The 13,647-nt window shown below is 37.5% G+C and overlaps 2 protein-coding genes across 2 annotated transcripts; both read left to right on the top strand.

Annotated features, from left to right (window-relative positions):
- Positions 1 to 173: 173 nt before the first annotated feature.
- LOC132182353 (alkane hydroxylase MAH1-like) lies at positions 174 to 1,998 on the top strand. Its single transcript, XM_059595579.1, has one exon. It carries the CDS (start codon positions 210 to 212, stop codon positions 1,758 to 1,760), a length of 1,551 nt encoding a protein of 516 aa, XP_059451562.1. The 5' UTR covers positions 174 to 209; the 3' UTR covers positions 1,761 to 1,998.
- Positions 1,999 to 8,014: 6,016 nt separating this feature from the next.
- On the top strand, positions 8,015 to 9,905 carry LOC132181006 (alkane hydroxylase MAH1-like). The gene is made up of 2 exons (XM_059594044.1): positions 8,015 to 9,019; positions 9,167 to 9,905. The coding sequence occupies exons 1-2, from the start codon at positions 8,050 to 8,052 to the stop codon at positions 9,766 to 9,768; spliced, it is 1,572 nt and encodes a 523-aa protein (XP_059450027.1). The 5' UTR covers positions 8,015 to 8,049; the 3' UTR covers positions 9,769 to 9,905.
- Positions 9,906 to 13,647: the final 3,742 nt, after the last annotated feature.

Here is a 13,647-nt window from a genome sequence, read left to right as displayed (position 1 = left end):
AGCCATGACCAACTCCCCGACTAAAATTTACTGTGGCATCAATGGGTGCAGAGAGTAATAATTAGCGATCAACGACTCCCCCTGCAGCTTCAGAACAATCAATGTCGATGTCGACCCTGTTAGAAATAATTGTGCCGGACCGTAACAAGAAGTTGAAGGCGCGGCTACAAAAGCAATTCACAATACCCAGAAAGCTTCAAACAGATCCAATGCTTGGTGGGTACGCAGAGATAGTTGCACCAATATTTCTCTGCTTATTCATTCTTGTTTGGCATTGGAGATCATGGAACAAATACTCACCCATCATAAACTGGCCTCTTTTAGGAATGCTTCCGGGGTTTCTTCAAAATGCACAGCATTTCCATGAGTACACAACCCGGGTTCTAAAACATTATGGGGGGACTTGGGAGTTTAAGGGCCCTTGTTTCGGTAACATGGAATTTGTGTTCCTCAGTGATCCCACCAACATCCATCACATTTTGAGCAGAAACTTTTCCAACTACCACAAAGGCCCCAAGTTCCGGGAAGTTTTTGAGCCCTTTGGAGATGGGATTATTAATTCCGATTCTGACTCCTGGAGATATCAAAGGAGGCTGATTCAGTCAATGGTAAAGAACAAAAAGTTCGAGTTGTTTTTGGAGAAAGTCTCCCGAGGAAAGGTGGAAAGCAGCCTCATTCCGATTCTTGATCACGTCTCAAGTGCGGGAATTGAGGTGGATTTACAAGACCTTTTTCAGCGCTACACCTTCGATAATGTTTGCTTCCTGGTTTTGGGTTTTGATCCAAAGTGCCTCTCCATCGAATTCCCTCAAGTTGCACATGCGAAAGCGTTTGATCAAATGGAACAAAGTGTCTTCTACCGACACGTTGTGCCAGAAAGTTGTTGGAAGTTGCAGCGATGGCTTCAAATAGGAGAAGAAAAGAAGCTGAGCGTTGCTTGGAAATTTTTTGATGAATTCCTATACCAATGCATCTCATCCAAGCGTGAAGAAATCGCCCGAAACAGAACCCAAAAAATGGAGGAGGAAGCAAATTTCGACTTACTCACAGCTTGTATAGAGCTAGAGCAAGATGAAGAAGGAGGAGAAATATTAATGGATCGTACTTGTACAAAATCCGACAAGTTTCTGAGGGACATGGCCTTTGTTCTCATAGGGGCCGGTAGAGACACCGTAAGTTCAGGCCTCACCTGGTTTCTATGGCTTGTCACAACACACCCATCCGTGGAAGCTAAGATTCTACAAGAAATGAGAGAGCATTTGGTGGTCAACAACGAGCGCGAGATGAATTGGGATATAAAAGAAATAAGCAAGCTAGTTTATCTCCACGCAGCCATATGTGAGTCCTTACGCCTTTTTCCGCCTATACCTTTCGAGCATTTGTATGCAATTGACTCTGACATTCTCCCCAGTGGCCACCCTATTGGCCCAAGTACAAAAATATTGTACTCTCCATACGCAATGGGAAGGACGGAAAGCATATGGGGAGAAGATTGCTTAGAGTTCAAGCCAGAGAGATGGATTTCGGAGAAAGGAAAGATTGTGCATGTCCCATCTTACAAGTTCATAACGTTTAATGCAGGCCCAAGGACTTGTTTGGGAAAGGACATGAGTTTCATTCAAATGAAAACAGTTGCAAGCACTATCATTTGGAATTATCGCCTTCAAGTAGTTGAAGCTCATCCTGTTTTGCCCAAGATCTCAATCGTTCTTCATATGAGACATGGTTTGAAGGTGAGGGTCACCAAAAGAGATCATTGATATTGAATAAGGCTTTTGAAGATCATAAATTAAGATGCATGCCAGCTACCTACCTAGTTAATCTGCGATCCAATCCTAGCTAGATGGATTAATTCGGGAGATCGAGAAATAAATAAATGTGTACCGTACGTACATTATTACGTACGTAGTGAAATAAAATTTCTCTTTATTTGTGGCTTTGCCTGATAATAATAGAAATGATTAGTGATCGATTAATGGTGATTTGCTTTAATTTACCCTAAATCAATCAAAGGGTTTGTTTATCTTTGTTTACATTTGAAAGTATTCAAATAATTAACTTGCAAAATTAGAGCTTTTGTACACAATCAAATCAACATAAAAAAATGGGACAACTATATATATTTTAGTTCATAGATTTTTATTTGATTTACATTTAGTCATTGACTTTTTGTTTCAAGAATAAAGTATTTAAGTTTTGTCCGGGTTTTAAATAAGTTTGTCTATGTACATAACTTAATTGTTAAAGTTAACGGTTTGTCATTTGTCACATGTAGATATCTCATTTAACATGCCAACGTTTATATCAACGCCCAATATCAATACTACCATGTATGCAAGCGACAAGTAATATTCCAAAAAACCAAAAAGAACAAATTCCAAAAAAAGAAAGAAAGGATGTCATCTTTTGACATTTTGATGTTCACTCATTGTGTATTTATGCTGCGTTTTGGTGTGATTAATTCACTCACACGTACATGATTAAAGTACAATTATAATGCAGAGCGTACATGTGTATTTATGATACACTTTTGAAGTGTGTTAGACTGTTGGGCAATCACCAATCTCTAATGTTCTTATAGCAATTGAAATTTAAAACGATGTTAATTAAAGTGAAAATTCTTGACTAACTTTGAATAGAAAAATCCCCCAGATCGAGTACTATACCTAGCGATTTACACATTCTTGTTTTCTCAGGACTATTCAGAAATATGTGAAGTTTTGGCCCAATTATATATATATATATATATATATATATATTCTGAGCATAAATTATGAGTAATTTTAAAATTTTGAGTAAAAAAATAAAATGACTTTAATTTTTTTTTTTTTTTTTTTTAAAGAAAAAAAATCAATATATTCCATATAATCAAATAACAGATGGAGAAAACTTCTCCATCGTAATTATATCACAGATACATTCGAGAGTTTCCTTCACCCAGTTTTTATCTATGATACCGTTGGTTGCATTCTTAACCAACCTATATGCCGCACCATTAATTTTACGGCTCACATATTCAATTTTTCAGTCAGTGAAATAATGAAGAGTTATACGGATATCATCAATCAATTGACCCATCCTGCAGCTGTTGGGACCATTCTCTTTCACTGCTTCCACAGTAATTTTGGCATCACCTTCCAAAATTACATGTGTGCAGCCCAGGTCCTTGCAGAAATTTACCGCCTCATAAGCTGCCACCGCCTCAGCAGCAGTAGGATCTAGCAGACCCCGCCTGGTTGTGCTCTTTGCTGCCCTTACCTTCCCTTCATTATCTCTTATTACAACACCCAAACCGATCACACCTTTTTGATGATTCAAAGCTTTTTTCAGAGAAAAAAAAAAACGACTTTTACCAATATTACTCATAAATTCCTTGCCGATTGGATCCTATATATCAATCTCTTTACTTTCACTCTCTTTCAGGCTTGATCAACAGATCATCATGGCTTCCATGGCAGAGAAGGATATCGCTAAACATTTTTCACATCAACAACCCAGCATCACAAAAGCAACTATGAGAGCCTCTGGATTTCTATATATATATATAGTCAAATTATTCCACCATCATACTTTCCCATCTACCAAACAGATCCATATAAAGCAAAAATACAAGCTTAAGCAACCCACCAACGGTCCTATATATTCAACTCAGCAAAACCTCCCAGAACTTCATCGTCGTCTTTGTCTTCATCCCATTCTTCTTATATATATTCAAAGGCTAATTTTGAGGGATGACCACAAATATCTTGCCCAAGAGACCCAATACCCACGGCACCATCCCGAATTCCATCTCACCTTCTCTTATTGTAGACAGAAGGAAAGCTGATAAGAGGAAGAAAGAATATATGGTGCCGAGAAATACTATGGATCAATAAGTTTTTTAAATTTGACTCATATTATCATATAAATTCAATAAATTAATTATTAGATTTGTGAAATCTATCATTAAGTTATCTAATAGTTGATTTGTAAGATAAGAAGTGTCAAATATAGGAAACATTTCTCTATACAGTGGGACATTGCCCACAAATGAAAGAAAAATGTAAATTTTTTTTTTTTTTTTTCCTAACTGTAAGTAAAGAAGTTTTTATGGTTAGCCATTTTAGATAAAAATAAAATAAAATAACTGAGCAATTGTAGTGGATGCTCTTACAATATTATAAGACTTAAAAGAGCATATTATGAACCAAAAATATAAAATGGAGAGCCACCTACCTTCTCAACCACAAAGTGAGGCTATTTGTAAGACTTAAAGACGCAAAACATTAAATGAGAGCTAGGTACCCACTTGTAAGACTTAAAGACCCAAAATATTAAATGAGAGCTAGGTACCCACTTGTAAGATTTAAAGACCCAAAATATTAAGGGTTAAATATCTCAGATCTTTTTGGGGTTTGCCAATTTTATTTTTTCATCCATGGGGTTTCATTTTTATCATAGGAGATCCCTGTGGTTTTGATAATAAACTAAGTTAGTCCTCTGTCAGTTGACCGTTAGTTGACTTAACGGAATTCTACGTGGACCAATCAAATGTTGACACGTGGCACCTATTTAATTTTAATTTTTAATTTTTTTTTTAAATGTATTTTTCAAAAAAAAAAAAAAAAGAAGAAGAAAGAAAAGAAAAGAAAAACAATTGGGAGTGGCTCCTTGGCCATTTGGAGGTGGCTCAATTGTTTTTCTTTTCTTTTTTGTTTTTTTTTTGAAAATTTTTTTTTAATTTAAAAAAAAAAAAATTAAATAGGTGCCACGTGTCAACATTTGATTGGTCCACGTGAAATTCCGTTAAGTCAACTAACGGTCAACTGACGGAGGACTAACTTAGTCTATTATCAAAACCACAAGGACCTCCTGTGATAAAAATGAAACCCCAAAAGTAAAAAAAATAAAGTTAGCAAATCTCAGGGGGGTCTGAGGTATTTAACCCAAATATTAAATGAGAGCTACGTACCCACTACCCACTTCGACCGGCCATCTACTCAACCACAAAGTATGGCCATTTATAAGAGCACTAACTATTTTTCTTCAATTTAGAGAATAAAACTATTTTTTGATTTCTTAAAAAAAAAAAAAAAACCCTTCACAATAGATTTTTATTTTTATTTTTTTTCGAAATAAGATTATTTTCAGTTTATAATGGACGGGAGAATATCCAGTTCATGGCTGTGATTTCTTCTTAAAAATTATAGAGTTACAAATAGGACACATGCCCCACAACAACAAAAAAATAATAAAAAAAAATAATAAAAAATAAGGGTTGGTTGGCCACCCCATCTTAGCCATATGGGGTGGTCGGACCACCCCATGGCCCTTGGGGGTGGCCGGACCACCCCGAAGGACCAAACCTTTTTTTTTTTTTTTTAGATCTGGCCACTGGGGGTGGCTGAACCACCCCAAGGGCCTAGCCACTCCTTAATTTTTTATAATTTTTTTTTAAAAAAATATATAATATATTTTTATTTTTTTATTAATGGGACAAATATCCTATTTATGGCCTACTATTAACTGGATATTTTCTATGGATCCTGTTCCTATTTTTTTCCTATATGAATTAAATACTATTTCTTTTTATCATTACAACCAATGAGAGAGGAGAAAGAATAGAGAATTATTAGGACATGTGAAGGAGAGAGGAGAGAGAATCAATTTTTTATAATTTAATAATGTATTGGGCATCTACAATATTTTCCAATGCATTGGAAAACACTGTAGATGCCATTTGATGTTGGTTATATTTAAGGTTTCTGATGTGAGTGATTTTTGGTGTTTTTTTTTTTAAAAAAAAAAGATTTTCCCTTAACATAGGGAAGGAAATAGATTATAGGGAGTATGACTATATTATGGATCCAAATATGAAATGGGGAGCTGCATGTCCACTCAAACTAGTTGCTCAGCCAACACCAGCAAATTAAAATATCATCTATGTATGTGCATGCATGGCTCAAGCAACATATATATGTTAATTAAAAGGGTGATATGAAATTAATGGTTATTATAAGTGAATATCATTATATCATACCTAATCAACATTTTGTCTAAATGACTTGCTAAATTCTATGCTCGATCTTATTCCATGGTGTCATATTTTCCAAACCATAAGAATATCGAAAAGAGTATAACTTCTATAAGGAGCTGATGTAAACCAACTTTTTTGTGCCCACTAATAAGAATTGGCCACCTAGGATTATTGTACTATATCAAATAAGAACCAAAACACCAAATTATTAGGTTTCTTCAATTTTTTTTTTTTTTTTTAAGAATGTGGAGGGCTGAGGGTGGCTCGCTGCCACCCCCAGCCCATTTGGGGTGGCCGGCAAGCCACCCAAATGGGCGGAGGTGGCTGCGAGGCCACCCCATCACCACGACCCATGTCTCCTCCTCGCCCTAGCCTCAACTTGCCCAATTTTTCTGGTCCTTGGGGAACACCAAGAAGGAAGAAATCGGATGATGTTAGTTCTGATTTATCTCCATCCTTCTCTGTTTTTGAGATATTTACTGAACAGAGGCTGTCCCAAAATTGCAGTTAAATTTGCAGATATATCTCTCACTAACTCATTTGAACTGCAATTTCTGGATAAATTTGTAAAGGGACCTCACTTCTCCATACGTTGATGATGGCCTACTTGAGATTGTGGGTTTCAAAAATGCTTGGCATGGGCTGATTTATCTCCATCTTTAGTCCTGACCATACATTCATCAGAATTGATGGGGAGCCATGGAAATAACCCCTCCCAGTTGATGATGATACCGTTGTGGTAGAAATTTCTCACTTCGGCCAAGTGAACTAGGGTGGCTTCGGCTCTTGGGTTCTCAAACCTCAGGTTTGGGTCTACAACCACAGCCAATTCTTCATCTTCGTGGGTTGTAGAGCAGATCTGGAAGAGGAAGCCGTAGGAAGTTGAAGCGAGCAAGAACAAAACCAGAAAGAGGCTAGGGCGAGGAGGATACATGGGTGGTGGTGATGGGGGTGGTTCGGCCACCCCCTTTCCAAGATAGGGTGGCCGAACCGGGGTCTCCACCCATATGGGGCGGCGAGCCATCACACTCTTTAAAAAAAATAATAAAAAAATAAAAAATAAAATTGAAGAAACCTAATAATTTGGTGTTTTGGTTTTTATTTGATTTGGTACAATAATCTTAGGTGGCTAATTCTTATTGGTAGGCACAAAAAAGCTAGTTTACACCAGCCCTTTATAAAAATTATACTCTATAGAAAAATGATCATCTTTATTTTAAATCTTTTCTATTTTTTTCAATTAATGCATTTAGAAGGGTAATATTGTCCAAAAATTTTAACATAAAAAATATTTGGACAATTTTGCTTTTTTAAATATACTAACTTGAAGAAATGGAAAAAATTTGAAACGGAGATAATCTTTTTCCAATAATATAATAATGGAAAACAAGCATGAGTAACAAGACATGCAATTACCCAGCCGTCCGTGTCAAAGGGCTACTAAGACGTCAATATATATATATATATATATATATATATGTGTGTGTGAGCGATGAATAAACCAAATATTAATTAATTAACTTGAGCATTTGTGAGCAATTGATTCTGACATTCTCCCAAGCGGCCACCGTATTGATCCAAGCACGAGAATGTTGTACTGTCCATACGCAATGGGAAGGATGGAAAGCATATGGGGAGAAGATTGCTTAGAGTTCAAGCCAGAGACATTGATACCTTCTATGATAAAAATAAAAACCTATGAAACAAAAGATAAAATGTTCAAATCCTAAGAGTTTTTAATATTTAACGCTTCATGAAATTATGTTGCGTGAAATTGTTGGCTAAGAAGGGGTACTGAGGAGGGCTGCTAGGTGTCCAAGGATTCTTTCCAAAAATTTTCTATGGCCAGTACTATTATTTCCTTAAAATTTTTTCAAAGTAAAGAAAATGAAAATGAAAATGAAAAATAAAGAAAAAAGAAAAAAGAGAAAAGCTTGCCTTTTTTTAGAAGAATCTCTTGAAATGTCTAACCTTATCTCGCAGCAGTGAGACCCACCAGACAGCCAAATCAAGATGTAAAGATAAGAGCAATCATGAAGCTCACAAAAACACAAAGCTTCAAACAGTCAGCTCCAATGGCGACAGTTGAGTACGCAGAGATAGCTGTAGCATTTTTGTGCTTTCTTTTTCTTTGGCATTGGATATGGAACAGAGACTCACCCATCATAAACTGGCCTCTCGTCGGAATGCTTCCGGGGCTTCTTCGAAATGCATCCAATGTCCACGATTTCATAACCCAAATTCTAAAACATTATGGAGCCACTTTCGAGTTCAAGGGCCCTTGGTTCACCAACATGAACTTTGTTGTCACCGGCGATCCCGTCAACATCCACCACATCATGAGCAGAAACTTTTCCAACTACACCAAAGGCCCCGAGTTCCGCCAGATTTTTGAACCTCTGGGAGATGGGATTTTCAATTCCGATTCCGACTCGTGGAGGCACCAGAGGAAGCTGATTCAATCCCTGATAAAAAACAACAAGTTCGAGCTGTTCTTGAAGCAAGTTGTGCAGGAAAAGGTGGGAAAGGGGCTCATCCCTGTTCTCGACGGGGCCTCCAGGCAAGGGATCGAGGTGGATTTGCAAGACGTTTTTCAGCGATTCACTTTCGATAACATCTGCTTGATGGTTCTGGGTTTTGACACAAATTGCCTGTCGATTGAATTCCCCAAAGTTGCTTATGAGAAGGCGTTTGATCAAATAGAGGAGAGCGTCTTTTTCCGACACATCGTGCCGGAAAGCACTTGGAAGTTGCAGCGATGGCTTCAGGTCGGAGAAGAGAAGAAGCTCAGCAAGGCCTGGAAAGTTCTTGATCAATTTGTGTACAAATGCATCTCATCCAAGCGTGAACAACTGAGCCAAAACAGAGCCCAGAAATCGGAGGAATTGGCAAACGTGGATTTACTCACAGCCTATATACAGCTACAAGGAGGAGAAACCGATGGTTTCACAAAATATTCCAACAAGTTCATAAGGGATGCGGCATTTAATCTCATGCTGGCAGGTAATTTTAATGTTTGATGTACTAAATTGAGAGTTTTAAATTAGTTGCAAAAGTAGTAAAATTAAGTTTAGATAAAGTACGTGAAGTTTTTCCAAATAACTTTAATACGTACAGTTTAGAGTTAAATTTCTAGTTCTGTTGCTACAGGTAGGGATACCGTAAGTGCAGGCCTTACTTGGTTACTATGGTTAGTTGCAACGCATCCATCAGTGGAAGCTAAGATTATAGAAGAGATTAGAGAGCATTTGGTGGTTAACAACGAGCTCAAGTGGGATACAACAGGTGAGGTACTAAACAAGCTAGTTTATCTTCACGGAGCCATATGTGAGTCCTTGCGGCTTTTCCCATCTGTACCTTTCGAGCACAAGTATGCAGTTGAATCTGATGTTCTTCCCAGCGGCCACCATATTAGCCAAGGTACGAGGTTGTTGTACTCGCTATACACAATGGGAAGGATGGAAAGCATATGGGGTGGAGATTGCTTAGAGTTCAAGCCAGAGAGATGGATATCAGAGAAAGGAAGGATTGTGCATGTCCCATCTTACAAGTTCATAGCATTTAATGCAGGCCCAAGGACTTGTTTGGGTAAAGACATGAGTTTCATTCAAATGAAAATAGTTGCAAGCACCATCATCTGGAATTATCGTGTTCAAGTGGTTGAAGGCCATCCCGTTTCTCCAAGCATCTCCATTATACTCCATATGAAACATGGTTTGAAGGTTAGGATTACCAAAAGAGATGCTCGTTGAAGATCCAAGACTGTTTAAGATAAAGATGCATGCCAGCTAGGCAGCTAGCTAATTAATGTGTAATCCAATTATTGGAGCACGATAACTGTTAAGATCATAAATAAATAAATGTGTGGTGTACATTAATTGTTACTAGACATGGAATTTCTCTTGGTGACTTTATTTTTTATTATTTTTTTTAATATAATTTTTTATTTTATTTTATTTATCAGGAAAGAACATGTTACTCTAACAAAATAATATCAAAAATATAATGAGGAATATCATCCATCCATATTTATGACATGTTTAACTGCATGCTCCTATAACTAGATGATCGTGGGTAGTAGCTAGAATTGACACCTCTCCTAACGTGACCAATCTACCAGTTGTAGACTTGTACGTGTAACAAATTATTAAGTACCCTTGGGCCTTTGGGTGTCCCCCACAAGTATGTCATATTTGCTCCAATTTTGTATGTTGGATTTGATCGCGTTCAAACTGCTAACATATACGCTCAGCTTTAACAAGTAACCAATATATATATTGTTAAATATATTGGATAATATATTAGAAGCGGAAGAAAGAGAGAGAAGAGAGAGAGAGAGAGCGAAAGCACACAATGGACTACATTGTATTGACTCTTATATTAATAATGAATACAGAAGCCTCTATTTATAGAGAGGCAAGTAACCTAATAGATTAAGGAAAGGTAAACCTAGTAGAATAAGGAAAGGTAAACCTAGTAGAATAAGAAAAGGTAAACCTAGTAGACTAATAATACCTAAAGAAATAAATAACAAATAATATTCTTAACATCCCCCCTCAAACTCAATGTGTAAACTTGAGTTTGGATAAATGAAAAGGGAAAGAAAAAGGAATTTGCCGAAAAAGCTGCTTGTGCCAAAACAATTGCCGAAGTAACGCCATAAAAGTTGTTAGAGACCCATGGATTCTGCCTGAATTTGAGCAATGCATTTAAGCTGGAGCTTGGTTCACTTGGTTATAATTTGACTTGAAAACCATATACTAGTAATGAAGTAGCACACCTGGTCGGCTGAGAAAAGTAGGTTCAGTTAAAAGGGGCTTGTTTGGCCCATAACCCTTGGACTGTCTCGCCTGATCGGCTGAGCTAAAGTCTGACCCAAAAATTCTAGCTAGTAGACCATCTCGCCTGGTCGGCTGAGATAAGTAGGGTCGGTTGAAGAGGCTAATCATGTCTGAAACCCTTGGACCGTCTCGCCTAGTCGGCTGAGATAAGTAGGCCCGATTGAAGAGGCTAATCATGTCTGAAACCCTTGGACCGTCTCGCCTTGTCGGCTGAACTAAAGTCTGACTAGTAGACCGTCTCGCCTGGTCGGCTGAGATAAGCAGGGCCGGTTGAATAGGCTAATCATGCCTGAAACCCTTAGACCGTCTCGCCTTGTCGGCTAAACTAAAGTCTGGCCCATCTAACTAGTAGACTGTCTCGCCTAGCAGGCTGAGCTAAGTAGGGAGAAAAATGGCCGGTTGAAGAGGCAAATCAGTGATCGGTGATGGCGGCATTTGACAAGGCATAAGTGGGCCGGTTGAAAGGGGCTTCTTTGGCCCGAAAACCCATGGACCTAAGGAAAGATTGGTCTGACCCGAGAGTGCCATCCGCAAGAAGAATGAACCGGATTGAATTGCGCCAAAGAACAGGCTATAAAACCGAATTGAACAAGCATAAACCAACTTGAACCGCATAAAACAAACGCCTAAATTTGAAGAGTCTTGTTTTCTGCCATATAGAGATGCCAAAAGCAAAAATAGACCACAAATTTGAAATCAGGATGAAAAATTGAGTAGGAAACACCTGGTCAACTTTTTCAGTGGTCAAAGTCAATGGTCAACAGTCAAAGTCAACGCTACAAAAGTCAACCATGTCAAGGTGCTGACGTGGCATAGCCGCTGATGTGGCAGCTAGGGCTGACGTGGCACAAGGCTGACGTGGCGCATAGAGCTGACGTGACACTAATGACGTGGCACATGGGGGCTGGCGTGTCTATGCTGACGTGGCAATTAGGGCTGACGTGGCAAGGATGGCGTGGCACGTGGGTGCGATGGCGCGTGTGGTACACGCGCGAATGGAGGAGGCGTGTACTGGCGCGTGGATCTGACGCGCGGTACTTCTGGGGGCGCGTGGAGCATCGTATGGAGGATATGGGACTTGTTCTGGAATCACCGAGATGAAAGCTATCGATCGGTGGCCTTGGAGAAGTGATCGGACCACAGTGGCGGCCGATGGCGGAAGGGCAGTGGCGGAATTGCCAAAAATTTGGGCGGCGCGTGAGGGTGCGTGGAAGCCCTGATGGGGCTGTGTGCGGCGGCTCTGGGACGGTTGTCTTCCGGGTTTTCAAGCGGTATAGTGATACACTGAAAACCTCGAAGAGAAGATAGAGAACCGTGAGGAGCAGAGAGAATGATTCGCCGGATAACACTGGCGGCGCCGGAAAACGTCAAAGACTTTTATTGGAGGCCACAGAAAGGTGGCTCTAATACCATGTTAAATATATTGAATAATATATTAGAAGCGGAAGAAAGAGAGAGAAGAGAGAGAGAGCGAAAGTACACAATGGACTACATTGTATTGACTCTTATATTAATAATGAATACAGAAGCCTCTATTTATAGAGAGGCAAGTAACCTAATAGATTAAGGAAAGGTAAACCTAGTAGAATAAGGAAAGGTAAACCTAGTAGACTAATAATACCTAAAGAAGTAAATAACAAATAATATTCTTAACATATATATATATATATATATATATATATAATATTCTTAACAGTATTTAATTAGAGGTTATAAGCAACAAACCAAAAGGCAATAATTATCATAAGATAAGATTACTGAAATATAAAGCACATAAACATCATAATCACAATATCAATTGCACATTCACAAAACAAAGATTTTGTTGACGAAGTGGCAAACCCTTTGAACATATCAAAGGAAACAATCATTCCAGGGTAGCCAAATTGAAAAAATCACTAAGTAAGTGACCAAGAATACAGGCACAAGGAAAACTTACAACCCAGTGTAAATCTCTAGACTCTGTATGACAAGAAGTTATCCCAAAAAAAAATTAAAAATTACACTTCCTCAAATTTACACTTGAATTAATTGCAATGCCTCCCAAAATTTGAAGAGTTTCAATTGTCCCCCCAAACTACTTAGCCATTTCACAGTCCCCTCGGTTTGCATTTACCATTAAATTTGATGAAAATTAAAAAAAATAATAATAATAATATCCCCACATCACATAAAAAAACATTGTGGGAGGAAACCCATGGTCGGGCTGTGCGTCTTCATGGCCAGTTAATTTTGAAGTCAGAGTACATAATTGTATTTTTAGAGAAATGATAGGTGTATGATGGATATTTTACTCAATTTCCGTCGGATTTAATAGAAGATTCTAATGGAGATAACTAAGTGAAATGATTAGGTAGTTTGGGGGTCAAATATCGCAACTTTTTAAAGCTTGGGAGGACTTTGCAATTTGGATGTAAGTTTAAGAATGGTAAGTATAGTTTAAGAATGAGAAAAATCCACATACCCCCATCAAAATACCACCTAATTGACAATGTTTTTTTTATAAGAATTGAAAAAATTTCACTTTTAAAAAAAAAAATAAATAAAAATTTCATTTTTAAAAATAAAACAATAAAAAATTTCGTTTCAAAAATTAAAAATTTCGTTTTTAAAAACAAAATTTAAAAAACAATCATTTTTTTTTAAAAAAAATAAAAATTATTAAAAAAATTGTTTTTTAAAAATGATTTCTTTTTCTTTAATAATTATTTATTTATTTATTTATTTTTTCGAATTTATAGAGATATTTTTGTCTTATTGAGAAATATATATGAGCATTTTTATCCCTTT

This window comes from Corylus avellana, chromosome ca5 (genome assembly GCF_901000735.1).
Source record: "Corylus avellana chromosome ca5, CavTom2PMs-1.0".
In the NCBI taxonomy this organism is placed as follows: domain Eukaryota; kingdom Viridiplantae; phylum Streptophyta; class Magnoliopsida; order Fagales; family Betulaceae; genus Corylus; species Corylus avellana.
The sequence above is the reverse complement of the archived record's forward strand: the minus strand, read 5'-3'. Positions and strand labels throughout refer to the sequence as shown.